Here is a 27,576-nt window from a genome sequence, read left to right on the forward strand (position 1 = left end):
ACAAGGATATGGTGTGGCTGAAAGGAATGGAAAATGTGGAATTAATAGGAATGATAATGGAGTTAAAATGACCATATAACCATATATAACATTAATCTGGTTCTACACTGCTTTTCGGGAGAAACGCTTAAATCCACAAGGATATGGTGTGGCTGAAAGGAATGGAAAATGTGGAATTCATAGGAATGATAATGGAGTTAAAATGACCATATAACCATATATAACATTAATCTGGTTCTACACTGCTTTTCGGGAGAAACGCTTAAATCCACAAGGATATGGTGTGACTGAAAGGAATGGAAAATACGGAATTCATAGGAATGATAATGGAGTTAAAATGACCCCATTAATCTGGTTCTACACTGCTTTTCGGGAGAAACACTTAAATCCACAAGGATATGGTGTGGCTGAAAGGAATGGAAAATATGGAATTCATAGGAATGATAATGGAGTTAAAATGACCCCGTCAATCTGGTTCTATGCTGCTTTTTGGGAGAAAACAGCAATATTTTTTCTCCTTAAATCCGAATTTCTCCAGGTTTTCCTGTCAGTGCCAGCGGGTTGGTCCTGATTTGTAAAACCCCGACCCCCACAGCACATTCAGGTCGCTGTGGACTCGTTCCAGCTGTGTTTACCCAGCCAAAGCGCCCGGTGCTGACTTCAAAGGGAGCTAAAATGGCAGCTGGGAGCGCTCATTGCCCTGGAATCAGAGCTCACATCCAGCACTGCGGCTTTATCAGTGCTGATAACAAAATATCAGGTGGATTGAAGCACGCTGGGAATTGTCCCATGGAGGGACAGAGCTGCTCCTGTTCCGCAGCCCCACAGGGAACAAAACCACTCTGCTGAACCTCCAGCTCTCAGCAGCAGCCTCTGTCCTAATTTATCTCACCAAACCAGGCCTCATTCCTTAATTGCTCTCCTGGCAGCACTGCTGGGGCACTTTCAATCCCTGCTCGAGGTGCTGAGGCCTCCTCAGAAGCCAAATGGTGAACAGATCACATTTATCAGCACTTTGAACCTCAACCCTCCTCCTCATCACCCCCTCGCCTGGCAAGATGAGAGGCCTCAGCTTCTCCACGTTTTGCTCCTCTGGAATGTGATTTGGAGAATCGTTTACCCGGCATGTGAATTGTTTTAATTCAACATCCAATCACAGAGCCAGCTGTGCCAGATTCTCTGAGTCTGTCACGGGTTTTTATTATTCATTCTTATCGAGCCTTCTTGTGGCAATGTTCCTCACTTGGGGCTCACCAAATGTGGAATTTGCAGGCAAGCCCGACAAGGGAAGACATGAGGATCTTGACTCCATGTTTCAGAAGGCTGATTTATTATTTTATGATATATATTATATTAAAAGAAAATGATATATTGAAACTATACTAAAAGAATAGAAGAAAGGATTTCATCAGAAAGCTAGCAAGGAAAGGAATGGAATGATAATAAAATTTTGTGACTGACCTGAGAGTCTGAGACAGCTGGACTGTGATTGGCCATTAATTAAAAACAACCACATGAAACCAATCACAGATGCAACTGTTGCATCCCACAGCAGCAGATAATTATTGTTTACATTTCATTTCTGAGGCCTCCCAGTTACTCAGGAGAAAAGATCCTAGCAAAAGGATTTTTCATAAGATACGTCTATGACACCTTCTGATGTCTCCTTTCTCTTCCTTCACTATAGTTTTAGTATATAATTTCTTTTAATATAATATCATAATATAATATATCAGCCTTCTGAGAACTTGGGGTCAATTCTCATCTCTGGCCTTGTCCTGGGGACCCTCACAGTGACTCAGGGCGTCAGGGGGAGGTGACTTACTGGAGGGGTGGAGGTAGACGATGTCCTTGGCGGTGAAGTCGCGGCTCCGCGCGGCCGGAGCGCGGCCTGGCAGCAGGAACAGGAACAGGAGCAGGAGCAGCCTTGGTGGCCAGGCCATGGCCCGGCCAGCACCTGCTCATGCGGCGGCCGAGATCCCCACCTGGGCAGATGTTGGAGATTTTTTCAGAAATGGCTCAGAAGGCAGCTGTGAGGAGTAAAATTCTCACAGCCAGTTTCTGCAAACAGCAGAAGTTCTCAGGTTGTTTTTAATTACAAGTAAAAGTGACAAACATGAAGGCCTTGAGAGCCTTGCATACCAGAGTTCTCAGGCTTTCTCATAACAAGTAGATATTCTATCTTTGGCTGTTTTGGGAAAGTAAAAGTAAGTTTTGAGAACACAAATCTTGGTATTGGAAACAAAAGGAGGGGTTGGTGTGTTATCTCTGACCTATTGTGAGCTCGGGTTTGCAATATGCATGAACTTAATTAACACAGTTATAAAAAGTGATGGTTTGAGTGAATAAACGGAGTCAGATGCTGATCAAGAAAGGTGGGTTGCTCCCTTCACTTCAACAGGCAGAGTCACAGAATGCCAGAGTTATCCAGGCTGGAAAACAGCTCCGAGATCATTGGGTCCAACCTGTGACCGACACCCCCTTGTCCCACTGAGGGACAGAGCTGCTCCTGTTCCGCAGCCCCACAGGGAACAAAACCACTCTGCTGAACCTCCAGCTCTCAGCAGCAGCCTCTGTCCTAATTTATCTCACCAAACCAGGCCTCATGCCTTAACTGCTCTCCTGGCAGCACTGCTGGGGCACTTTCAATCCCTGCTCGAGGTGCTGAGGCCTCCTCAGAAGCCAAAGGGTGAGCCACGGCACTGAGGGCCACATCCGGCTGTCCTTCCAAACCTGCAGGGATCCCTCCAGCCCCTCCCTGGGCAGCCATTCCATGGCCAATCCCTCTTTCCTGGCAGGGAGCAGGGATGAGCAGAGCAAACCCACAAGGACCTGGCCACCACCTCGTCCCCACAACCCAACCGTGGAGCCTCCCACTCCTCTGGTTAATTTGGCATCAACAAACACCAAAATCCTAATTATCTGAGGCCTTTTCCAATCCCAGAGCCCCCCACTCCTCTGGTTAATTTGGCATCAACAAACACCAAAATCCTAATTATCTGAGGCCTTTTCCAATCCCAGAGCCCCCCACTCCTCTGGTTAATTTGGCATCATCAAACACCAAAATCCTAATTATCTGAGGTCTTTTCCAATCCCAGAGCCTCCCACTCCTCTGGTTAATTTGGCATCATCAAACACCAAAAATGTAATTATCTGAGGTCTTTTCCAATCCCAGAGCCCCCCACTCCTCTGGTTAATTTGGCATCAACAAACACCAAAAATGTAATTATCTGAGGTCTTTTCCAATCCCAGAGCCTCACACTCCTCTGGTTAATTTGGCATCAACAAACACCAAAATCCTAATTATCTGAGGCCTTTTCCAATCCCAGAGCCCCCATCCTGGTTATTTGACATCATCAACACCAAAATCCTAATTATCTGAGTCTTTTCAATCCAGAGCTCCATCCTCTGGTTAATATGGCATCAACAAACACCAAAATCCTAATTATCTGAGGCCTTTTCACAGGTGAAACACTTAAATCCACAAGGATACGGTGTGGCTGAAAGGAATGGAAAATATGGAGTTAAAAGGAATTGATAATATAGAGTTAAAAGGAGTGGAAAATATGGAGTTAAAAGGAATTGATAATATAGAGTTAAAAGGAATGGAAAATATGGAGTTAAAGGGAATGGATAATATGGAGTTAAAAGGAATGGATAATATAGAGTTAAAAGGAATGGAAAATATGGAGTTAAAGGGAATGGAAAATATGGAGTTAAAGGGAATGGATAATATAGAGTTAAAATGACCATGTCAATCCGGTTCCATGCTGCTTTTCAGGAGGAAACAGCAACATTTTTTCTCTTTGGATCCAAATTTCTCCAGATTTTCCTGTCAGAGTCAGTGGGTTGGTTGTGATTTGTAAAACCCCGTCCCCCACAGCACATTTAGGTCGCTGGAAAAGGTGGAGAAAGGATCTCCCTGGATTCCCAGGGCAGTGGGAAGCTGGCTGGTCCCACAGGACACCTCATCTCCACCTTCCTCCTCCTCACTGGCTGGGCCACATCTCCATGATCCCGCGAGGTTCCTCCTGATTTTATCTTGGCATTTTCTCTTGGAAAAGCCTCCATCTCAGAGCTACAAACAAAGTCACCATCGGATTTTCCTCATCCATGCCCCAAAGGGGTTTATTCCCTTTATTACGCCATTAATAAATAATTTGGTGTACTTTTCCCAAGTCCCTGGCTGATGGGAGCTAATAAAAGCAGAACCCAATACCCACTGTGGTACCGTGGCTGAGACCATCCCAACCCAGGCTGTGGGGAGACACCCAGGGGCAGACAAGGCTAAAAAATCATTAAATACACAGCTCAGATTATTAGAAACCCTTAAAAATTTATGAAAGCGCCTCAAAAATCAAACAGGACAGGAAAATCCTGAAAGGATGCGGCTGCTGAGCCCGGCTGGAGCCGACGGTTTCCTGTGGAATCCATCCAGAACACACAGGGCTGGGATGAGCTTTTCCATCCTGATCAACCAAAAGATCTGCAACACCCAGATAATTCCTGAGCAGCTCTGAATATGTGGTGGCTATTATCGAATAAATTTTATTTTTTGTTGATTTTTTTTTTCAGGAAAGATATGATAGGGTGTGCATGTCACCTCCAAATGTTTGTCCCACCGCAGAAATCCACCCAGGACCAGCAGCACAAAGGTTGTCATTGTCCCTGCTGTTATCTACAAACAGCTTTTTTATTAAAACACAGCAAAATCCATAAATAATATGAGGAAAAAAGATAACACACAGCCCAGTGCTTTAAACTTTGTTGCTTTAACTTTATGAAGAGGGAATTTTGGATTTACTCCATTGATCCCTCACAGCCAGGGGAGAATGAAATCCTGATTAGAGGCAGACAGGAAATAAAACAAATCTCTCCCAACCACGTGGAAGATGAAAGAAATGGGTCCATGTGGGATCTGGAGGCAGAATTTGGAATTTGGGACTATTTTTTTTATCCCAAACAACACCAGGAAGGCTTCACAAGCCCCACTCTTCATTTTAAGACATCAGCAGTTTGCAGTGAGACCATCAGGAGCAAAAATTGAGGATTTGATCCTGAGCTACAGCACCAAAAAATGAGGATTCACATCCCAAAAAGAGGAGCTCATCACAGGTCAACTCCAACTCTCATCAATAATTAAAAAATTATCAACATAAAGGACAAACAGTCACGGAATCAAGGTTGGAAAAGACCTCCAATATCATCAAATGCAACCATTATAGGGATATTTTAAATTAAAGCACAGCAAGGTTGAAATAACGGCAGGAATTCCTCCCAAAGAGACAGGAATTTGTTGGGTTTGCTCATCCGAAGCACAAAACTCTTTTGTTTTTGCAGAACTGATCAAAGCCTTGCAGTTGGATACGTTGGTTTTCCCAGTGTCCCTTTTGTGGGACCAACTGCTCACCCGGCCCCTCTCCAAATCCTGCGTGGCAGCACTCAGCCATCAGTTTGGAAAAGTGGCTGGTGTCAGAAACCCTCCCTAAAAACACCCACATCCTTCCCCTGCTAATTGCAAGGGCCTTAATTGCCAGCTCCTAATGAGGGGCAAGAAACCCCGAACGAACGGAGAGAATTCACTGCCCCACCCCCGTTTTCTGTTTGAAACAGGTTTAATTGCAAAGAATTACAATTTTAAAATCCTCTGGGACAGAAAATTGTCCAGAGCAAAGCAGGGCCAAAATTTAAAACCATGTAATTTAGGGAAGTCCTTATATGGCAAGCAGCTGCCACCATTATTGTCACCATTTGTCACCATGAGCACATCCCACCTGTTCATTCCATACACACACAGGTTGGGTAAAACCAGGAATTTCTACAAACATGGAAATACCCAGTGCCAAAAACCTAAATATTTAATATTCCATGAATATTTTGAGTATGAACAGATGGGGTACACATAGCTCTGTTTCATGGGGGGCAAATATTTGGTGACATTTAAGGTAATGACGATTACAGAGAGTAGGGTGGCAAAAAATATTATTGCATTAAAGTAATATTAAATACTTTAAAACTCAACATTCAATAATTATATAATAAATATTCAATTAATTACATATTAATTCAATGTTCAGCACACTCATTTTCTCTGGTGTTACATCACGCATAAAAATAAAATGTAAGGAAGGATATATAAATATAGATACATAGATATGATGTACTGTCTCCAAACATTTGACAAAAAATTTGGTTGATTCCCAAAATCCCAATTTTCTGCAATGGTGGATTCCCTTTAGGAATGCTATAAGCCCTAAAATGAGTCACCAAGGGCATAAAGGGTTTTTCATTCAAGCCCCTTTTAGTCCAGGACTTTCAGCTAAAACAGCCGAATTTTGTAAAAAACTTTTATTTTCAATAATTATTGGTGGTGCACCGCCTACTCCAGGGCTAAACCTCTGCTGGCAGAGCAGATATGAGGCATGGGCAGATAGTTTTTCCCTCAGAATTCTCTCCTCTCCTCACATGGATTTTGGGGTTTTAGAATGGGGGTTCAGGGGGCAAGATGGAGGAATCTGGGCATGTCCAGCCTTTCTCCTTCTTCTTCTTGGCCTCCATCTCCTGGGTGATGGTGGCACTTTGGGATTGGTTTGGAGTAGAAGCTCAGTGTCTAACACAGGTGATGGGTATTGGGCAGTAATTGTAAATATTGCACAGGCAGTTTTTAATATAAAAAGATAACACCACCCTGGGGCAGGCAGAGTGCCTGGACTGTCTTGCTGAGTGGATCTCAGCTGGACAGGAGAAAGAATTTTATAGATGAGGAACAATGAACAACCTTGAGAGCGAGAACTGAAGAGCTCTGACTCCTTCTTCGAGCACCGGGCTGGGAAAAGAGAATTTCTGACACATCTGGGGTCACTGTGAGCAGCAGAGAATCCGAGAACGAGTCCCAGGTTTGGGTTTGGATCATTTGGATCATGCAGGCAGTGTGTGACAGGGCCTGGGTGCTGACACAGAAATCCCATCCCTGTTAACTCCCTCTGCCCGGCCCCAGCAGCACCTCAGAGGTGGGAAGGCCATTCCCTGAGCGTGACACAGCACGAAGCACCAAGACTCCATCAGAAGGGTGCAAGAGAGAAGGATTTATTATAGGACATGTTGCTTTTATAGTTTTTCAAGATATTTACATTCACTCAACATACACATTCACTGCCCATTGGTTATAAGAAAGGAACAAAGTTCTCAGTGGGTGAACAAGGACCCAGGTCACTCTGTGAGCCAGCTGGAGTCTGTATCTCTTAACTTTCTCTCCTTCATCACCTCTCTCAATGGTGACAACCTTGGTGTCTTCCTCAGGAGAGATACAGGGCTCTCCTTATCACCAGGAGGCCTTGCTGGCTCACAAGAGCAGCACAGAATGCCTTTCCTACAGCTCCCATTTTGGATTACTCCGGCCTGGCCTTTGCCCCACCACGGTGCAAATGAGCCGTGGGAGGCCCTGAGCAGCCGCCCAGTTGCCCACTTGTCAGCTCTCATTAGGGAGGGGACATCTCGGCCTCGCTGGCACCGGCTCTGGGGACAATGGAAGGCCCCAACCCTCCCTGGAGAGGAGGCCGGATATCAGGGCTCTGGGTTTAGGGGAGAAGTGTTGATGGAGGGGACAGTTATTTTAAAGGATGGCTTTGTCCCTTCTGTCCTCCTCAGGTCAGCTGGCTGACCACGACCAAACCCCCGAGCTGGGCCTGCTGCAAGTTTGCAGTAAAAACACCATTCCAGGAAGGATAAAAAAAGGGAGTCAGACACCAAATCTTCCCATACAAACACTCAGCCAAAGCCAGGCAGGAAGGAATTCCTGATTCATGGGTATTTCTGTGGTTCTCCTCACACAAGCATGGCACAGGTTGTGGCATTCAGGGCCCTCCACCTTGCTCCAGGGGGAAATGGAGAATTTCCCTGCTCTCCCTGGATTTCCAGGGCAGTGGGAAGTTGCCTGGTTGGTGGGAGGCTGATGGTTGTCCCTCAAGGAGGAGGGATGATTCTGCTGACAGCTCATCCCAACCTTCCTCCTCATCTCCTCCTTGCTGTCTGGGCCACACCTCCAAGTTCCTACAAGGTTCCAACTAACTTCATCCTGACATTTCCTCTTATCCTTCCCCTTGGAAGGGCCTCCATCTCAGAGCTCCCTAAATCAACTCTTCCTAGCATGAAATAAGACAGCAAAAGTCAGCAAAAGTTCCCTGTCAGTGGGCAGGAGGCTTTCTGAGGCCTAAATCAGCAATCACAGCATGGCCAGGCAGTGCCATCTGTGAGAAGCCACCGAGGCTGTTTCTGTTCTGCAGGGCCATCCTTCCTCTGCCCTAGGGTGATCATTCCTCAGTGGGAAACGAAGCCATGGGAACTCTGAGCAGCCTGATGAGGCTGGAAGAGCTGTTCCTGGAGGCAGAGACTTCCCTCCAGGAATTCCCTCATGCACAGCCCCAACGTGGCTTTCCCAAATAACTCTGTATATTTTCCTCCTGCCTTTATTCCAGGTCACACAGGTTGGATTTTCCATGACTGAATTTATAATATTTGGGTTATTTTTCATCTCCCTCCAGCTTCCAAATCCAAGCCCAGCTCTCTGCCTGTGTCATCATTGTCCAAAGACAAATCAGAATGGCAATGGAACATTTTCCATCTGGCAGCTGTGCCGGATCCCAGACAACAATCCTAAGGACTATTTGCAACTTCTCCAGCTCTAATTGCCTTTTTCCCCCTTCCCCTTTATCCTGCTCAGCCTTTTTGTGTCTATTCTATTTATTTCTTTTGGTTCCCACCACACACGTCAAAAGGTTATGAAAAAAAAAACCTGGAATTTTATGAATTGCCTCCAAATCCAGCTTTTTTCCACGTGCTGTTTAGGGGATTTTCTTGGCAGTTTCACCCCAGGAATGGTTAAATGTGCGTCCCCCTCCCCATAAAATGGGACATGGTAAAGCTCTTGTATCCAAGGAACCTCTCAGAGCTCTCGCAGAGGGGTTCGCTGCCTCTCCTCAATTACAGCGAGCAAGAGTAATTAAACAATCAAACACAATTAGTGCACTAATTACTCCCAGGAACGTGGCCCATCTAATCGCCTTGGCTGCTAATTACAAAGCCTGGAGTTCATTGAGCTAAAAGCCCTGGACCTGGGGAAGTGAAGGGGGGGACAATATGTTCCCTCTCACGCCGCCTTCCCTCGGATGCAATTTAATCTTTCACAGGATGTGATTCCAAGGTTATTTTACAGCCAGCACTTGGCTTCTGTTTTCAACCTGAATCACTCATAATTTCAGTCCCACCAGTGAAACTTTTCTTAAATCCTTCCATCTTTTAATGATTAGGGGTAAAATGTCACTTCCATTCATCCTCAGGATAGTTAGGCTTCAGAAAAACACAGGGATGGAATAAATATATTTTACTGGAATATCTAAGACACTTAATATTTGGGATTAAGGACAGGGAAAAAAGGTGAACTTAAAATTCAGCCATGCCATGATATAAGAAAATACAATTTCTGCAAATTAATTGTCAAGCTGAGCAGGTGAAATATTCCAAGTCAGACAGAATTCATTCCTATTTTACTCCATGAGTGTGGTGCAGGGACACCAGCTTCCTTCCTTTAAATTACATGGAATATTCAAATCTGTGACCATGAACACCTCTGAATCAGCAGGAAAACGGACATGGATGATCCAACAAATCATTTCAAGAGCTATTCCTGGGTTTTTGCATGAGAGGCAAAAAGAGCATAAAGTCTGGAGGGATGTGGCAGACCAGGATTTTTCTCAGTTTGGGGATTTTGGAAGCCCCTCAGCACACAGGCTGACCTCAGAGCATGGAGAGCCCCCAGACAGCCCGGCTCCACACAGACAGGATAAGGAAACCATGCGTGAGCACAGAAATCCTGGGATTTTCCTGCTAATAAGAAGCAAAAACCCCCAGTTACTGAGTTCCGGTGGCCAAGGGGAGGGGAGCAGCTAAATTATTCCCTAAATAAATATTTGAGTTCAGTGGGGCAGCTGAAAGGGCTCCTCTTCCCAAAGCAGGGATGGGATTTCTGTGGATCACACATGGCCTTCCTCCTCCTCGGGAAACTCTCATGGCAAAAGGAGGAAGGGGAACGCACAAAATTAAATTTTGCTCCGTGTGGAAACAGCAATTGGGATCATCCTGGACCATCTTTCCTATTTAAACCAAGCAAGAGCATCCCAGTTACTGGGAAAAAGGGAAAGAACATTGCAGTGTGAAAAAATAAAATGCAACCAAAACAATGCCAAAAAAAACAAGGGAAATAATAAAAACAGGAGAATGTATTCCATTTTTATGACAAGAGCTGGAAAATCATCTAAGCTGCAACCAAGATGTGAAACCCTCAATAAAACACTTTTCTAGCCCATGGTTCAGCTTGTAGCATTTTAAACAGAATAGGATGAGGTTTTAAAGTTAAATTTCTACTAAGTCAAGAAAATTGGGACATCCTTGGGAGAAGGAGGATCCTCCGTATTTTTAAAGGGTCAGAGGAACAGCTCCTGAGTCCAAGGTCATGCTGGGTAAACTCCTGGAGCATTTCATTTGTGCTACAGCAACAAATATTTCAAGTAGTAAAAAATGACAAGGGAGGGTCATTGGGACGATGGGGAAAATAGGTCTCCAAACAATCCCATCGTTTTCCAACGGGCAGGATTCTGGCTCTGGCTGTGAGACTGTTACAGCGAATAATTGGGGGGAGGCCAAAGCAGAGCACCAAAGCTCCGAACCCTCCTGATTATTACAAAAATGAGTTCTACCCAATTAACCAAGCGTGCTCGGGCCAAATTAAACCCCAGCCCAGTGACATCTCCAGATCTAATTGGTGAAAAGGGCACTTCCAAAAGATATTTTCTTTCCCCCCCCCACATTTCCCTGCAATTCTGCATTCAGTATCTTTGCGCCACAAGTATTGATAAGAAACTCTTTGATTAGAGGCTGACGGGCACACATGAAAGGGGGAGCCTGTCCCTCCTGCGCCAAACTGTGCTTTAATAAAGCCAGACATCAATCTGCACCATTGTGTCCCCGCTCTCCCGATGCCTCTCCGGCGGGATTTGTGACAGTTCCTCCGGGACATCACCTCGCACATTTGCCATGCTAGATTAGGCACCGCAGCGAGCCCCGCGCGGCGCCACGGCTCGGCCCCGCCAACGTCACCTCACGCAAATGAGGCTTCATTGTTGTGAACGCAGCCAAAATTTCAGCCTTTTCCCCCTCTGAGGAGTGTTGTGACCCATCACTGATTGCACCGTTATTATTCCTTGCCTCTCCTCAATTCCACGATATTTTAACGAATCCCGGTTTTCCCAATTCCCGCTGTAACGCCGTGTTTTTCCCCCAAATAATTTACCATATGCACGGAGCAGTTCACAAACACCATGTGTCATTTTTCCAGCCCTGGAAACACAGGGACGAGGCCATGCAAGGGCTCCCTTCCCCTGGCAGTTCACCCAGAGTTCATCCCACTTTATTATTTCCCGGCCCGCAAGTGAATTCCCGTTGGCGCAAGGCACCAAAAATCCAGGGAAGCCACAAAAGGAGAGGACACTTAGGAGGACAACACCTCTGCTTCCCACATTTCCAAAGAGCACATCTCAAACCAGGCTGGAGAAGATGCCACGGCCAACCCTCAGGGAAATAACTGGGAATTGGGAATGGCTCGGCCATTCCCAGCTGTACAATTCCGACATCTCCATAAAATCTAATGACCAAGGACCCAAGCCTCCTACAAGGATCCTTTAGATAAGTACCTCATTCTCATTTTTATCTTGATAAAGTAGCTCATGTTTCTGTGAATCCAAATAAATAAGTGTTTCTTGCTCTATTTTATCATTTCTGCTGCCACCCTTTGCTCCATAAGGACTGTAACAAATTTTGCTGTAAATCTCTTTGCAGAAATTGCCATAATTAATTATATTTAAAGAGCAAAATTCACCCGATTTTGTATTTTCTATCCTGTGACACCAAATTTCAGGTATTTTCCTCCAAAAGCTTTACTCAAAGTTATTCTACTCCAGTTTTAATGTATGCTTTATTTTGGTATAAATTAGAAAAGCTACATATCATTAAATAATATGCAATAAACCCAAATGAGAACTGACTAATTAATGTACTTTCAGCTGTCTAGTTAATCCACAGAGTAAACAAATCCTTAATTCACGACAATTTTCATTAATTTTTCCAGAAAAACAAAACCCAGCCGAACCCAAAACAAACCCTCTGCTCCATAAGAATTTCCAGTGTTATTTGAATTCCAATTGCCACTTTTCCTTACAGAAAAAGCCATTTGATTCCTTTATTTTTCCAACTTGATGATGAAAAAAATTCTAATTAAGAGAAAACGCCTCCCTAGCACAATGGGAAGCTGTAAAACTCCATCTCCATTTTAGCTCCCAGGATGGTTTCAAACTTCCAACACCACAATGAGGGGTCTCAGTGGATATTCCTGAGATGGAAATTTTGGATTTCTCCCTGGTTTTTATCACATAAATGTCCTGGAAAGCTGAGTCCTGGTGCCTTCCCACAGAAAATTCTTTACCCTTGTGCAGAAAGTCACTCCTTTTCATTTATGTCATTACAATGTACAGATGGACAAAATGCTCTGAATAAATGAATTAATTTTAACTGATTTTTCTGATGCTAAAATGGACAATTTTGCTGTTCCGAGTTCAGCTTGGAGGAAACTATTTATAAAGGGCATTAACTGCAGAAAACTCCAGGAATAAAGCAGGAATGTTTCACTCCCTCATCATCCATTTCTTTGTATATTTAATTTTTAATTCCATCTTTACACAAGTTCATTATCCTTCCTGCATTTCCCTTGTAGATAAACACTGTCAATAAATTTTAATGTGTATTTATCACATAATGAAAAGTATGGGCACATCACAAAATAAGAATGAAAAATCCTGTTATATTCCACAGCTAAACAGGAAAATATCCCTGTGATCCATAATTGTCTGCCAGAAAGCTGAAGCACAAATTTATTTTTTAGTAAGAGTAAATAGATTAATTCAATTAATTTATTTAATTTTATTTAATATTAATATTTATTTAATAAAGAAAATAAACCAAGCTACTCAACAGTTCTGTCAGCAGAGAACCAGGCTCTCATTCTAATGGATCTCACCCCAAAATAAACCTTATAATTTTTAAGCAATGGCACAAAAGGATTATTTTGTTGTGGTTGTTTCAGGTTTTTTTCAGTTATTTTTTCAGTTATGGTGGGTTTTAGGGGTTTTTGGAGGTTCTTATTTTTTTTTCATCCAATTGCTGCTTCAACCCACCAGGAATAATTCCCTGGAGCTCATGGATTATTTGCTGTGTTTATCCAGGGTTAACTGCAAATAACAACAGTGCCCAAGTATAGAAAAAGTGAATTTCCCAGAAATTACAGTGCCTGGATAACAGAAACTTTTCCAAAATAACAGCATTTTATTCACAATAAGCAGAATATTTCTGGTTTGTGGCAGAAATAATGCTGGCATGAATAAAGCTTCCTAAAAATGGGCTCAGAAAAAAAGGGATGGGAAAATAATTGAGGATCTTCCAGGAATGCTCATGAGATAAATTCTGAGGGTCACGAGGACAACACTCAGTCCCCATGAGAATGGAAAACCCTGGTTTGGGTAATATAAAAATAAAAAATGAAAATAAGCATAAAAATCAGGGGAGTGAAGGACAATAAACACGGCCAGGAGCCAGGACAAAGGGCTGGACACTGCCTGAGGTCAGCAGGGAAACGGAGCAGGAGCGGAGCTGGGGAGGGGATGGGATGTTCAGGATGGAGACAAACCCAAGTGCTTGGAACAATTTTGATGGAGTCCCAGACTGGTTTGGGTTGGAAGGACCTTAAAGGTGATCCCTTTCTGATGCCTCAGGTTTGGCTTTTCTATGTTTCAGGCTCTGTGCTGCTTTAGTGAGCAGCTCTGAGGTTCACATTCAGCGTTGCTGAGCTCTGTGCACAGAGCAGGGAGACAAAACAATTCCTGCTCCAGCTGGGCACCAAGGACAAATGACCCAAATCTCAGCCCAGGAGCACAAACAGCTGTGGGAGAGGTTTTACAGCAGCTTCTGTGAGCCACAGAGAAGTTTGACAAGAGGATCCATTTTTACCCCTGAAAGAATTTTCCACCAAGGTCTTTGACATAGAAACCAAGAAAGGAAGAAGGATCAATAAGAGAAACCTGCAGTTGCCTATTCCAATGAGCACTTTGTTTGTTTCTTGTGACCAATGAGTGAACTTAGGAGTTTTGTAGGAATATATAAAAAGCACACATAAAAATATATACAATAAAATACAAACAATAAAATATATATAATAAAAACAGTTTGAAGCCTTCTGAAAATGGAGTGTGTTGCTTTGTATTGTCTCCATCTCAACTACAACAAACCCCGTGGGCTGGAGAGAGAAAAACAAGCAGGGTGGGACTGCAGGGGCTGAAGCTGGGATGGGACAATGAACTGCAAGGTGCAAATGGAGCAGAACTGATCCCAGGGACAGAGCCCGGGAGCGCTCGTGCATTTTGGGGCCATTTTGGTTCATCTTGGGTGCAGCCCTGGCTGGGCTCTGGTGCTGCCCAAGGTGGATCCATGGAGGAGATGCTGGGAATGAATCCCTGCTTTATTCTGTAGCTCTGTTCTTGGGCAGCCTTCTCCAGGCATCAATTCCACCCCCTGCCATGGCAGGGACACCTTCCACCATCCCAGGCTGCTCCAACCTGGCCTTGGACATTTCCAGGGATCCAGGGGCAGCCACAGCTTCTCTGCAAATTCCAGCCCAGCCTCTCCCCATCAGGAATTCCCAATTCCCAATGTCCCATCCATCCCTGCCCTCTGGCAGTGCGAGCCATTCCCTGGCTCCTGTCCCTCCATCCCTTGTCCAAATTCCCTCTCCAACTCTCCTGGAGCCCCTTTAGGCCCCCACATCTCTTTCCACCTCACCCCATAACCAAATGAGGAAAACAGAAGCTTTTTGTGGCACATCAATTAAAAACCGAACCCCTCCTTGGTGTTAATTAAACTTTAAACCTCTCCTCATCCGCCCTGCCCCGTGCTAGATCTGAATGTCTCATCCCCTTGGCATGACCAAGTCCACTTTCCCAAGGTTTTGTTGGAACATCACCAGGAATTCAGGAGTCTGCCAGCTCAGAGATGTTATCTTGTAAGAAGAATCCCTCAAAATCGTGCTCCAACTCATCTGCCTCAAACACTCACCTCCAGAACATGCTAAAAGCACAAAAGCTCCCCAAAATGTGCCCCCCTGATTTCACCATGGCTTCATTTTCCCTCATGAATCACCTGGAATTCCACAGGCCACAATCCATAACGTTCCCTGTGTCACCACTGACGTGTTCCATCCCTGTGATTTATTGGTTTCCATCAGATCTGATCTCTGCTCTCACCCTGCCCCAAATTCATGGAGGAATTTGTGTCTGACCAGGGAAATGTTGAAAATACTCAAACTTTTCAGCTGCTGATTTCTCACAAATTGACCTTTTCTGCCAATTATTTCCATGCTGACAGTAACAAATATCACTGTAAATAATGACCCTCCAAGGGCACCTCTTCCTGCTTTTCCTTGAGAGAAAAGAGGCTTCCAAGAAAATCATTCCACAACACTTCCGTGTTTGACCACAAAAAACACAAAAGAATACTTAAGACAAAATAAACCCATTTAAATACAAAATATTTGAACCAAAGTTTTGTATGGCTTTGTTTCCCAACTCAAGCAATATGCTGACATAATTATATTTTATTATATTTATTTTTTAGCCCTTTAATCATTGAGAAACCACCTCCAGAAGGGTGTAGGAATCTTGAGAATACCAAAGGATTGCTCCTGGATCAACACAGACTATGCAAGACAGAGCAGAGAGCACAACCTGGCCAGTTCACAACATTACAGAAAAGAAAAAACTTAAATTAAAACAGCCTAGACTAAAGCATGATGAAAATTTGCTCCCTAAAGCCAACAGACTAACTAGAAAATGGGCTAAAAATTAAAAAATCCACTGGTTCAGGGGATACATGGAAACAGGTGTGATAAAAGGAATTCCAAATTAATTTTTGTGCCACCATTTTAATTAATTTTTTTACATGTCACTGAGGCCTCATGGAAAAAATCCATGACATCAGGATTCCTTTAGGGAATGATGGCCTTTCCAAGGATATTATAGATTAAAATGTAGATTACTTGCTAATATCAATGACCAGGCTACCCAACAGTAAGTTTTTGGCACTGAAACACTAATTTAATTTCCATGATGTCTAATTGTGTAAATATCTCAAACCAATAATGGAAAAAAGATATTTAGAAAAAGAAATTTTCTTATTTCTGTGAACATTGAGCACTTCCAGCCAACTCAGGAGTGAGGTCAGGTCTGGTCACAGTTGGAAATGATGGCCTGCAGTTGGGAGTGCCAGTGTGGTTGCAATGATTATATATGAAAATATTACAATTTATTGTTACATCTAATTGAATATTATTATAACTACCCTATATTTTAATATCAGGATTCATATTATAAGATAAAAATCCAAGGAATCACGGAATGCTTGGGTTGGAAGGGATGTCAAATTCATCCCAATTCACCCCTGCCATGGCAGGGACACCTTCCACTGTCCCAGGGTGCTCCAAACCCATCCAGCCTGACCTTGGGCACTGCCAGGGATGCAGGGGCAGCCACAACTTCTGGCTTTAAACTGAGAGAGAGGAGAATTGGACGAGACATTGGGAAAAATCCTCCCCTGTGAGGGTGGTGAGGCCCTGGCCTGGGCTGCCCAGGCCCAGGACAATGAACTGCAAGATGCAAAGGGAGCAGAAGCCAGGAAGTCAGGAAGATTTGCTAATATACTTCAAAATAAATGACTCCAAAACCAGGTGGAAACCAGAAATTCCCAGGAGCAGACATTTCAGCTGCTCTGTTTTCCTTGAAATCAGCAGGAAATCCCACTGGCCTCAAATCCCAGCTCCAGAGGGACACTGAGGCCTGGAGTGGTGGTGATGCCTTGATACAATGCCCTGGAGCAGAGGCTGGGCAGAGCCCCAGAATAAAGCAGGGATTCATTCCCAGCATCTCCTCCATGGATCCACCTTGGGCAGCACCAGAGCCCAGCCAGGGCTGCACCCAAGATGAACCAAAATGGCCCCAAAATGCACGAGCGCTCCCGGGCTCTGTCCCTGGGATCAGTTCTGCTCCATTTGCACCTTGCAGTTCATTGTCCCATCCCAGCTTCAGCCCCTGCAGTCCCACCCTGCTTGTTTTTCTCTCTCCAGCCCACGGGGTTTGTGCTCCTGGGCTGAGATTTGGGTCATTTGTCCTTGGTGCCCAGCTGGAGCAGGAATTGTTTTGTCTCCCTGCTCTGTGCACAGAGCTCAGCAACGCTGAATGTGAAGCTCAGAGCTGCTCACTAAAGCTGCAAACTCTGAAAAATATAAAAGCTAAACCTGAGGATTCAGGGGGAGGAGCATCCTCCTGCAAAGGCTGAGTGGGAGCAGCTCCCTCAGGACCCAGATCGTGCAGAAATCTTGAAATCCACCCAAAATCTTGGCCCCTCCTACCGCCAGTGCAACTCTACACATAAACTCATAGCTGAGGCCACAGTTCTGAACACCATAATTCCTAAATTAATTATTTTGTGTTCCCAAGCACTGGAGCCCAACCAGAGCAGTCCCAGCTACTCCTTTACCATCCAGGTCCCTCATCTTCTCCAAAAAAACCCATCACAAATCAAAAAGTGATTTAAAAATCTACCTTTCTGTAGAAGGCAGGGAACCAAAGGACTCCAGAGCAGCAGGATAAGGTGAGCAGGACCAAACCAAGGACCAGGAGCTCCCTGAGCTCCTTCAAAGTCACCCAGCAGTGGGAGGAGCACCAGGAATTAATTAGGGATTAATTGATTAATTAGGGAACAATTTCCCACCTCTGCTCAGGTGTGTGCTCTTTGTTTACCAGAATCACCTGACCAAATGCATTGCCCCAGGTCAGAATGTCAGAGAAATAAATTAAAAAAATAAAAATAACAAAGAGAAGTTTGAACAGTTTGGTTTTGTGTTTATAATCCAGGCCTTCTCCTCTATGCAACAGAATTAACAGGTAGGGAGGAAAAGTCTCATCCCTCCACAGGGAATTTGTTTCTTCCACACCTTAAATCCTAAAATTTCACCCAGCCTGGCCATGAAAATTGTCTGCCTCAGAATAGGAAATAATCAATGTTTTAAGTCTTTGCTTTAGAGTTTTCAATAAATAATAATTTTAAAATACCAGAAGGGAAATAATAAAAATAAAGTAAAATTCCAAGGCCAGGTTGGACAGGGCTTGGAGCAACCTGGGATAGTGGAAGGTGCCAGTGGCAGGGGCTGGAATGGGATGAGCTTTAAGACCCCTTCCTAAATTTATGCAAGGCAGCCATAAATATGAACATAAAGATGAAAATATCCATTCATTCACCCCTCGTGGCTCCAATTCCCTGATAAATGTGGAGGTGGAGGCACCACTCTGGGAGATCAGGTGGATTTTCAGCCCCAACAGCCACAGATGGGACAGAGGAAAACCCAGAAGTTCCCCCCTGGTTTTGCTTATCCTCTGGAATCCTGATCACAGCTCAGAAAAATTCATTTTTCACCTCAAAGGGGAAGAGGAGAAATAAAAAATGTGCTGTTCAACCTTCTCCTGTTATGACAGCCTTGCAGATACTTCACATTTTTCATTTATTATCAGGGGCTGCTTTGTGGAGCTCTGTGCCAGAGATATGAGGTCATGGAGCTGGAGCTCTGACTCCCTGCCAGATCGAGCTGTGATACTAAAAGAAGCCAAAATGAGCTTCCTGTGCAAGACTGGGAACAAAAGAGCATTTTTCCTGAGGGTTCATAGGAACCTCAATGTCCAGCTCCAGGCACAGCTTCCATCTTATCACCCCATCAGCTCCCACCTTATCACCCCATCAGTTTCAGAGCAGAAACCCAGTGGGGGCTCTTTGGGATGTGTTTCAATCAGGGCACAGACCCAGAGAGGTTCTGGCAGGAGCTCCCGGCCCAGCCATTCCCAAGGAGCCGCTCGATTCCCACACCTGGAGCGCACGGAATGGGGTGGGAGATGCAGCCTCCAGCCACAGTGGGATGGTTTGGGTGGGCAGGGACCTGGGGATCATCCAGTTCCTACCTGGACACCTTCCACCACCCCAGGGTGCTGCCCTGGGCACTGCCAGGGATTCGGGGGCTGCTCTGGCAATCCCAGCCCAGCCAGGAATTCCCAATTCCCAGTGTCCCACCCATCCCTGCCCTCTGGCACTGGGAGCCATTCCCTGGCTCCTGTCCCTCCATCCCTGTCCCCAGCCCCTCTCAGCTCTCCTGGAGCCCCTTCAGGCCCTGCCAGGGGCTCTGAGCTCTGCCTGGAGCCTTCCCTTCTCCAGCCATCATCCACAATTCCATGTGCTGCTCTGGCCCAGCATCAGGATTTGGGAGACACCATGGGGAGAAGGCAGGGAGGGGTAAGAAAAGGAGATTTTGGAACAATTATTTTGCTGCATTTTGTCCCCAGAGAGAATCCCCAGTTCTTGGAGCTTCTCCGTGGCCTCCTCAGGACTCGCTCCAGAGCTTCTCTGTGCCAGGGCCTGCCCACCCTCCCAGCCAGGAATTCCCAGTTCCAACAATTCCCAGTGTCCCACCCATCCCTGCCCTCTGGCACTGGGAGCCATTCCCTGGCTCCTGTCCCTCCATCCCTGTCCCCAGCCCCTCTCAGCTCTCCTGGAGCCCCTTCAGGCCCTGCCAGGGGCTCTGAGCTCTGCCTGGAGCCTTCCCTGCTCCAGGGGAACATTCCCAGCTCTCCCAGCCTGGCTCCAGAGGGGCTCCAGGGCCTCCTCTGGATCTGCTCCAGCACCTTCTGATGTTGGAGAACCAACATCAGAACCAACATCAGAACCAACATCTCCACCCCAGAGCTTGAGGCAGCTCTGCAGGTGGGGTCTCACCTGAGGGATAATCCAAATTCTCGCCCCAGGATTTGCCACAGAAGGTCCCACCCATGAAGGGACTCAGGAAATTTCTCTCTCATCACCAGCAGCCAAAACCTGGTGATATTTTCTTTAAGCAACCTCAGTGCTCAATTTTACACATTAGAGACCCAAAACCAGCTCAGGAAGTGCTGTATTATCCAGCCAGGTGAGCTGTAGGAATGTTGGATTTGAAAAGAATAAGCAGATATTCAATTCTTACCCAAACCACTTCAAAATAACATGAAAAATCCAACAAACAGAGCTCAGACAGACCCAAGGGCGCTCACCCAGCCCTGCCAGATCCTGCTGACAGCTGCTGGAAGCACAGGGAATCTTTGCAGGACAGATCACCTTGAAAATAATCCCCTCTCCAGAGAGCTTCTGATACCCAACAGCACAAACTGTCCTCAGAGAAACAGGGGAAGGGCTGTGAGGAAAAATTTCCTTGGAAAAGCAACGATAATACGAGTTATGGAATGGTTTGGATTGGAGAGAATTCTCTAGCTCCAGCCATCCTCCATGGATGTTGATCAGAAAGAAAAACTGAGGATAAACACTGGCACCAATGAACACGATTATCAGGAATTTTAAACAAAAAATCTAAACTGAGTTTAAACTAAACTCAGTTTGGAATTGCTCTCATTTCCTGAAGATGCAGGATGCAAAGCAGCAGGCAGGTGTGGGATCAGCCTTGGGAATGAGGCATTCACTCTCAAACCCATCAAACTGTCCTTGGGACCATGAACACCAGTGGGAATTCAGATTCCATCACCTGAGAGTTTAGGAAACACCAGATTCTTCCCTGCCTCCAAGGAAAGCCACATTTTACTGCAAGTTACCACATTTTTAGAAAGAAATTACAGATGAAATGTGTGCTGAAGCCATCCCCACAACTTGCCCTGTTGGGTACTAAAAGCTCAGTTCCTCTCCTTGACTCTGAGCCAAGAATCCATGGGGAAGCTGCTCCACTATCCACAAAACTCTGTGGAAATCCCACACTTTAAATAAAGATGAACCAACATATTTGTCCCAAGACATTTTTCCATTCACACAAAAATGCGGCTGCAAGACTTAAAATCCCCTTCCCACAGAGGTTTCAGGTGTTTCATGTTCCCATAAAACATCCTGTGGATTGATCCTGGATACAAAGATAAATATCCTTGGATTGAGACTGGAATTGGAATTATCCCAGCAACAAGTGTGGTTATGATGTTGCTTCTACTTTTGGGACCTCAATATTATTTTCATGTGGCATCACACGGTTCCCTTCATGGTTTTGGCAGCCAAGTCAGGAAAATCCCTTCCCAAAACGCCCTCCCAGCCCAGGAACCCAAATGAAAATGGGAAAAAGAAGTGACAGACGCCCAGAGCTCCACACCTTGCACGGGGACAATTTGGTGCAGGGTCCAAAGCACCCAACCTGTCCTAATCACCTTGAGCTCATTAATTTACAAAGCTTTGGCCCAACTCTCGGGGCTGGCAGATGATCAAGCTCTTAGTGGATGTGGTTCAAACTAATCCACTAAAAGGCATTTAATTCCAGCGAGGAAATCAGGACTTTTCAATTATTAGAAGTGCTAAAAAGTTTTACTGCGAGCAGACTTTTAAGGTGAGGGGAGAAACGAGGCCCAGCTCCATCCATGGGGGGTTCCCACCTCAAATCCCACCTCAAATCCCACCCCATGGTTCCCCCAGTCCCCTTTCACTGCAGACAGGAAAAAACCAACTGGATCCAGCCCATGGTGTTGCTTATTTTCCCCTTTTTCATCCTTCAGATCCCATTTTCAGTATGGTTCCCTAGGGAAAAGGGGATTTTGTTCAAGTTACACAACTTCTCACTTCCATCAGGGCGTTTGGCCAGGCTGGAAAGGAAGGGAAGGTTGGGAAGTCAAAGAGCATTTTGTGATGGGAACATCCTCCAGCTACCTCAGCCAAAGAAACCCTGCACTCAAATCTAGTGATTTGCCCAATCATTAGACACCAAAAAAACCCAAAATCCCACAGAGAAAGGAAGAGAGAAAACTCCTAAGTGTCCCAACCATGGAAAAAAAAATGGAATTACAAACCAGGATAAGACCCAAAGTCGTAAAAATCAGCTTCCACAGACATGGGGCATGTGGTGTCCTTGGGGCCAGGAATGTTGCTGGGAATTTGCTGTTAAACTGGGTCATGCTCAAGATTTTTATTTTGCCAGTCCCAAAAAGCCAAGGCCTTGTTGTCTGAACACCAAACCAAACAGCACCAAATGTCATTTCCAGATACAATATTTTAGTGTATATAAAATTCAAATCAGGTAAATATTCATTCATTTAACAACACTCTTGGTTGCCTCAATTAAAAAATTTGCTGCATAGAGCAATTCCACAAAAAAACACTCCCTAGGATAAAAACCACTGAAAAACCACTTCTTTCCCTTTTACCACTTGAATATTAGATCTAAACCCAAGGTAAAAGCTGTTTAAAATATCTGTTATCTGGAAAAAATATGAAGATGGTGATATTAATTTTTTTAAAAATTGTTAAATGTCCCAAAGATGCTTTCTACCCTGTTAAATGTTTAAGCAGAGCATGGCTTGGCCGATACAAACTGAAAACAACTTAATAGCAGTGAAACTTTTGGGTTTTTTTCCATCCTTAGAACGCAGCTGGAAAAACAACTTTAAAGCCTTCTCCATCCTTGAAGGCCAACTGACCAATATGGAGCTGTCTGTATTTGTGTGCAGGTTTTATAGAGCTATAGAAAACAGATATTTTAGATGGATAAAATAGATATTTTAGGTGGATAAAATAGATATTTTAGATGTACTTTTTTGTATTTTTATCTATGGATGGACAGACCCAGCAGAGACAGGAGGTAAAATGAGGACGACAAGGCCGCTTAACCTTTCCTTGGGATGCGACGGACCCACAACGTTTTCACTCCCCACAAACCTCCCTTCATCCCTACCTCCATGGACACCCCAAAAACCTCTTAACCACCAAACAACCTCCTTGGAAAACCCCTCCACAAAATCCCAGCGGGCATCCCAAGGGCCCAGATTTGGGATTTACGGATGGCTCCCAACGTTGGATCCCAGCCCCGCGCTCACCCTCTGCTCCCGCGCCGGCGCCGCCCCTTGGATCTCCCTGGAGAGGGCTGGAAGCTCCTTAAGAGCATGAAGACATCTCAAGAGGGTTTAACTCCTAATATCTGCAGACTGGCATCTGCTTCCCCGGCAGTTTAGCCCCAAATGTACGTCTGGGAAGAAGGAGAGCCCGAAAAGCAGGCGGGATTTCTGTGAAATCCAGCCCTGCACTGGTTTGCCTTTAGAATCTTGTTATAGGAGCACAAGGATCCCAGGAAAACAAACTCCCTGTGGTGGAATATTGATGGTTGGGAAAGGCTGGGCGTGCACAAAAACAAAGAGCTTGGTAGGTGTAGAGAAAATAAAACGTGCAAAAATAAATTCAACCTCATTAAATATTTAAATATACACAATAACACAACAAAATTGGCCAAATTTGTATAAAAAACAGAGTAATATAAAAAAAAAATTAAAAACCTAGAAGTTAAAATGGTCTATTTTATTTCATATATTTAGATTTACCACAAGCCTTTATGTGGGGACGCTCAAACAAATTTCACTTCTACAAACACACAAATCAACTCTAAATAAACTGCGCGTGCAGAGCCCCCATTAAATCAATATTTGGGCTGTGGAATTGAAGCCAGGAGAGCCCACGGGACCCCATGACTCGAGCAGCAGATGCACAGAGCGAGGTCTGGAGATGCTGACATCTCATCAAGGGCTCCCATTCTTCTGGGGACAAGAGCCATTGTCCCCTGTGCCACCAGGGCTCTTTGGGAACGCTGCTGGAGCACATCTGCCCAGATTTATTTCATTAATAAATTTTAATCAGTGTTTCTTCAAGGTTTTTTTTAAAGTGTTTTATTCGATTCCTCAAAAGTAACCTCTGAAGAGTAACCTGACGGAATTTGCTTTGTTTACGCAAAAATTGTGTTTGTTGCTGTGGAACAATAAATAAATTAAAATCTGCAGGAGCTGGCAAAGAGAATTCCAGGGGTTTAATGGAAAATATTTTGGTTTGTTTGTCCTTCCCCTTTCTACCAACCTCATTTTCAGGTGACTTTTTTGTGGTATGCATTTGTGGCATAAATTCACCTTCTCCTCCAGACACACAATATTTACATTAAAAAATCCATCCTGCAGGTGATTAATCACCAAAAATGAGCTTGTCGAGCCCTTCCCTCCAGCAGCCAGACCCAAAAATCCCTGATTTCTGTAACAGGAGTGTGAATTTTGTGGCACAGAAGGACGGTGAGCTGAAATCACCCCAAGCTGCACTTCAGGAGCAGAGCTGGCAAACACTGGAGTGACCCTGAGAGGTGATTCCAGCTGGGAATCTCTGCCTGGACCAAGGAATAATAACAATGAAAGGCAACAGGGGCTGAGTTTAAAATTTCCAACTATTTCAGAGGAGAACATTATCGGTAAGCAAATCAATTAATTAATTACTAAGGACTAACAGCAGCAGTTCACGAAATTTCCTGAGAAAACAAATTTTTGAGGACTTCTTTAAAATTGCCCCGGGGCATTTAAAACTCACATTTAATAAGCTGAAAATGAGGCAAGATTAGGAGTGTGCAGCCTTCAGCATTTCTGGATATAAACCACCAGGAAAACATTCTCCTTCCATACTTCCTATTTTCCAGAGCCCTTTTATTCCCTGCACTGCAAACCAATCCTGAATCCCAATAATTTCCTCTGTTAATTTTATTTTTTTTTTCTTTTAGCACTTAACTCCCTCCTCGGGACAAACCCCAGGAATTCCTCAACCTGCCTGGTGCTGAAATATTTCCATTTTTCCAGCCAAATCCCTGCAGTATCCGCAGGGATCATCCCACAGCGAGCCAGGCACCTGCCTGAGAGCCGGAATTTGTCTGGAGATGAAAGCAGAGCCACACAAAAGCTCAGGGAGACTGATAGGAAATAATTGCAGGCAGAATTCCATGAGAGGAATTTATGTTATTCTATTCAAGGCACTTGTAGAGGAGGAGAATGCAAAAAAAAAAAAAAAAAACTACCCTAAATTTGATAAAATACAGGAGTAATTGGCATTAAACCAATAAAAGACATAAAAGAGAAACATGATAAAATTTTAATTATAAGTGAGGTAATTCCTGTCATCTTTTCCTATCCCATTTAGCAGTTCATGTAGAATATTTAGCAGTTTATAGAGAATACTTAGCAGTTTATATAGAGTATTTAGCAGCTTATATGGAATATGTAGCTATTTCTAGAGAGTACTTAGCTATTTATGTGGCATATTTAGCTGTTTTATAGAATATCTGGCAACTTATATAGAATATTTAACAATTTATATAGAATATTTAGCTATTTCTATAGAATATTTAGCAATTTATATAGAACATTTAGCAGATTATATAGAATATTTAGCAATTTATATAGAACATTTAGCAATTTTATAAAGAGTATTTGGCTATTTATATGGCATACTTGGCAGATCATATAGATAGAATACTTAGCAATTTATACAGAATATTTAGCATTTTATATAGAACATTTAGCAATTTATATAGAACATTTAGCAATTTATGAAGAGTATTTGGCTATTTATATGGCATACTTAGCAGATCATATAGATAGAATATTTAGCAATTTATATAGAATATTTAGCATTTGATATAGAATATTTAGCAATTTATATAGAATATTTAGCTATTTCTATAGAATATTTAGCAGATTATATAGAATATTTAGCAATTTATATAGAACATTTAGCAATTTATAAAGAGTATTTGGCTATTTATATGGCATACTTGGCAGATCATATAGATAGAATATTTAGCAATTTATATAGAATATTTAGCATTTTATATAGAATATTTAGCAATTTATATAGAACATTTAGCAATTTATAAAGAGTATTTGGCTATTTATACGGCATACTTAGCAGATCATATAGGTAGAATATTTAGCAATTTACACAGAATATTTAGCATTTTATATAGAATATTTAGCTATTTCTATAGAATATTTAGCAATTTATAAAGAGTATTTGGCTATTTATATGGCATACTTAGCAGATCATATAGACAGAATATTTAGCAATTTATATAGAATATTTAGCAATTTATATAGAACATTTAGCAATTTATAAAGAGTATTTGGCTATTTATATGGCATACTTAGCAGATCATATAGATAGAATATTTAGCAATTTATATAGAATATTTAGCATTTTATATAGAATATTTAGCAGATTATATAGAATATTTAGCAATTTTTTATAGAACATTTAGCAATTTATATAGAACATTTAGCAATTTATAAAGAGTATTTGGCTATTTATATGGCATACTTAGCAGATCATATAGGTAGAACATTTAGTAATTTATACAGAATATTTAGCATTTTATATAGAATATTTAGCTATTTCTATAGAATATTTAGCAGATTATATAGAATATTTAGCAATTTATATAGAACATTTAGCAATTTATAAAGAGTATTTGGCTATTTATATGGCATACTTAGCAGATCATATAGATAGAATATTTAGCAATTTATATAGAATATTTAGCAATTTATATAGAACATTTAGCAATTTATAAAGAGTATTTGGCTATTTATATGGCATACTTGGCAGATCATATAGATAGAATATTTAGCAATTTATATAGAATGTTTAGCATTTTATATAGAATATTTAGCAATTTATATAGAATATTTAGCTATTTATAAAGAGTATTTGGCTATTTATATGGCATACTTAGCAGATCATATAGGTAGAATATCTGGCAACTTATATAGAATATTTAACAATTTATATAGAATATTTAGCTATTTCTATAGAATATTTAGCAATTTATATAGAACATTTAGCAATTTATAAAGAGTATTTGGCTATTTATATGGCATACTTGGCAGATCATATAGATAGAATATTTAGCAATTTATATAGAATATTTAGCTATTTATATAGAATATTTAGCAATTTATAAAGAGTATTTGGCTATTTATATGGCATACTTGGCAGATCATATAGATAGAATATTTAGCAATTTATATAGAATATTTAGCTATTTCTATAGAATATTTAGCAGATTATATAGAATATTTAGCAATTTATATAGAACATTTAGCAATTTATATAGAATATTTAGCATTTTATATAGAATATTTAGCAGATTATATAGAATATTTAGCAATTTATATAGAACATTTAGCAATTTATAAAGAGTATTTGGCTATTTATACGGCATACTTAGCAGATCATATAGATAGAATATTTAGCAATTTATACAGAATATTTAGCAGATTATATAGAATATTTAGCAATTTTTTATAGAACATTTAGCAATTTATATAGAACATTTAGCAATTTATAAAGAGTATTTGGCTATTTATATGGCATACTTAGCAGATCATATAGATAGAATATTTAGCAATTTATATAGAATATTTAGCCTTTAATGTAGAATATTTAGCTATTTCTATAGCATATTTAGCAGATTATATAGAATATTTAGCAATTTATATAGAACATTTAGCAATTTATAAA

At 42.6% G+C, this 27,576-nt stretch overlaps 1 protein-coding gene across 3 annotated transcripts in view; it reads right to left on the reverse strand.

Annotated features, from left to right (window-relative positions):
* LYPD6 (LY6/PLAUR domain containing 6) overlaps positions 1-27,576 on the reverse strand; it is a 42,897-nt gene that overhangs the window by 9,698 nt on the left and 5,623 nt on the right. For 2 of the 3 annotated variants that reach the window (XM_064718296.1, XM_064718295.1), the window contains exon 2: positions 1,826-1,985. In XM_064718296.1, coding sequence (XP_064574366.1) covers positions 1,826-1,943 — 118 coding nt within the window. In that variant the 5' untranslated portion in view covers positions 1,944-1,985. Of the gene's footprint in view, positions 1-1,825; positions 1,986-17,750; positions 17,818-27,576 lie in introns of those variants that run through there. The other variant, XM_064718297.1, reaches the window with a different exon arrangement.

Source organism: Zonotrichia leucophrys, chromosome 7 (assembly GCF_028769735.1).
Source record: "Zonotrichia leucophrys gambelii isolate GWCS_2022_RI chromosome 7, RI_Zleu_2.0, whole genome shotgun sequence".
NCBI classification, from domain to species: domain Eukaryota; kingdom Metazoa; phylum Chordata; class Aves; order Passeriformes; family Passerellidae; genus Zonotrichia; species Zonotrichia leucophrys.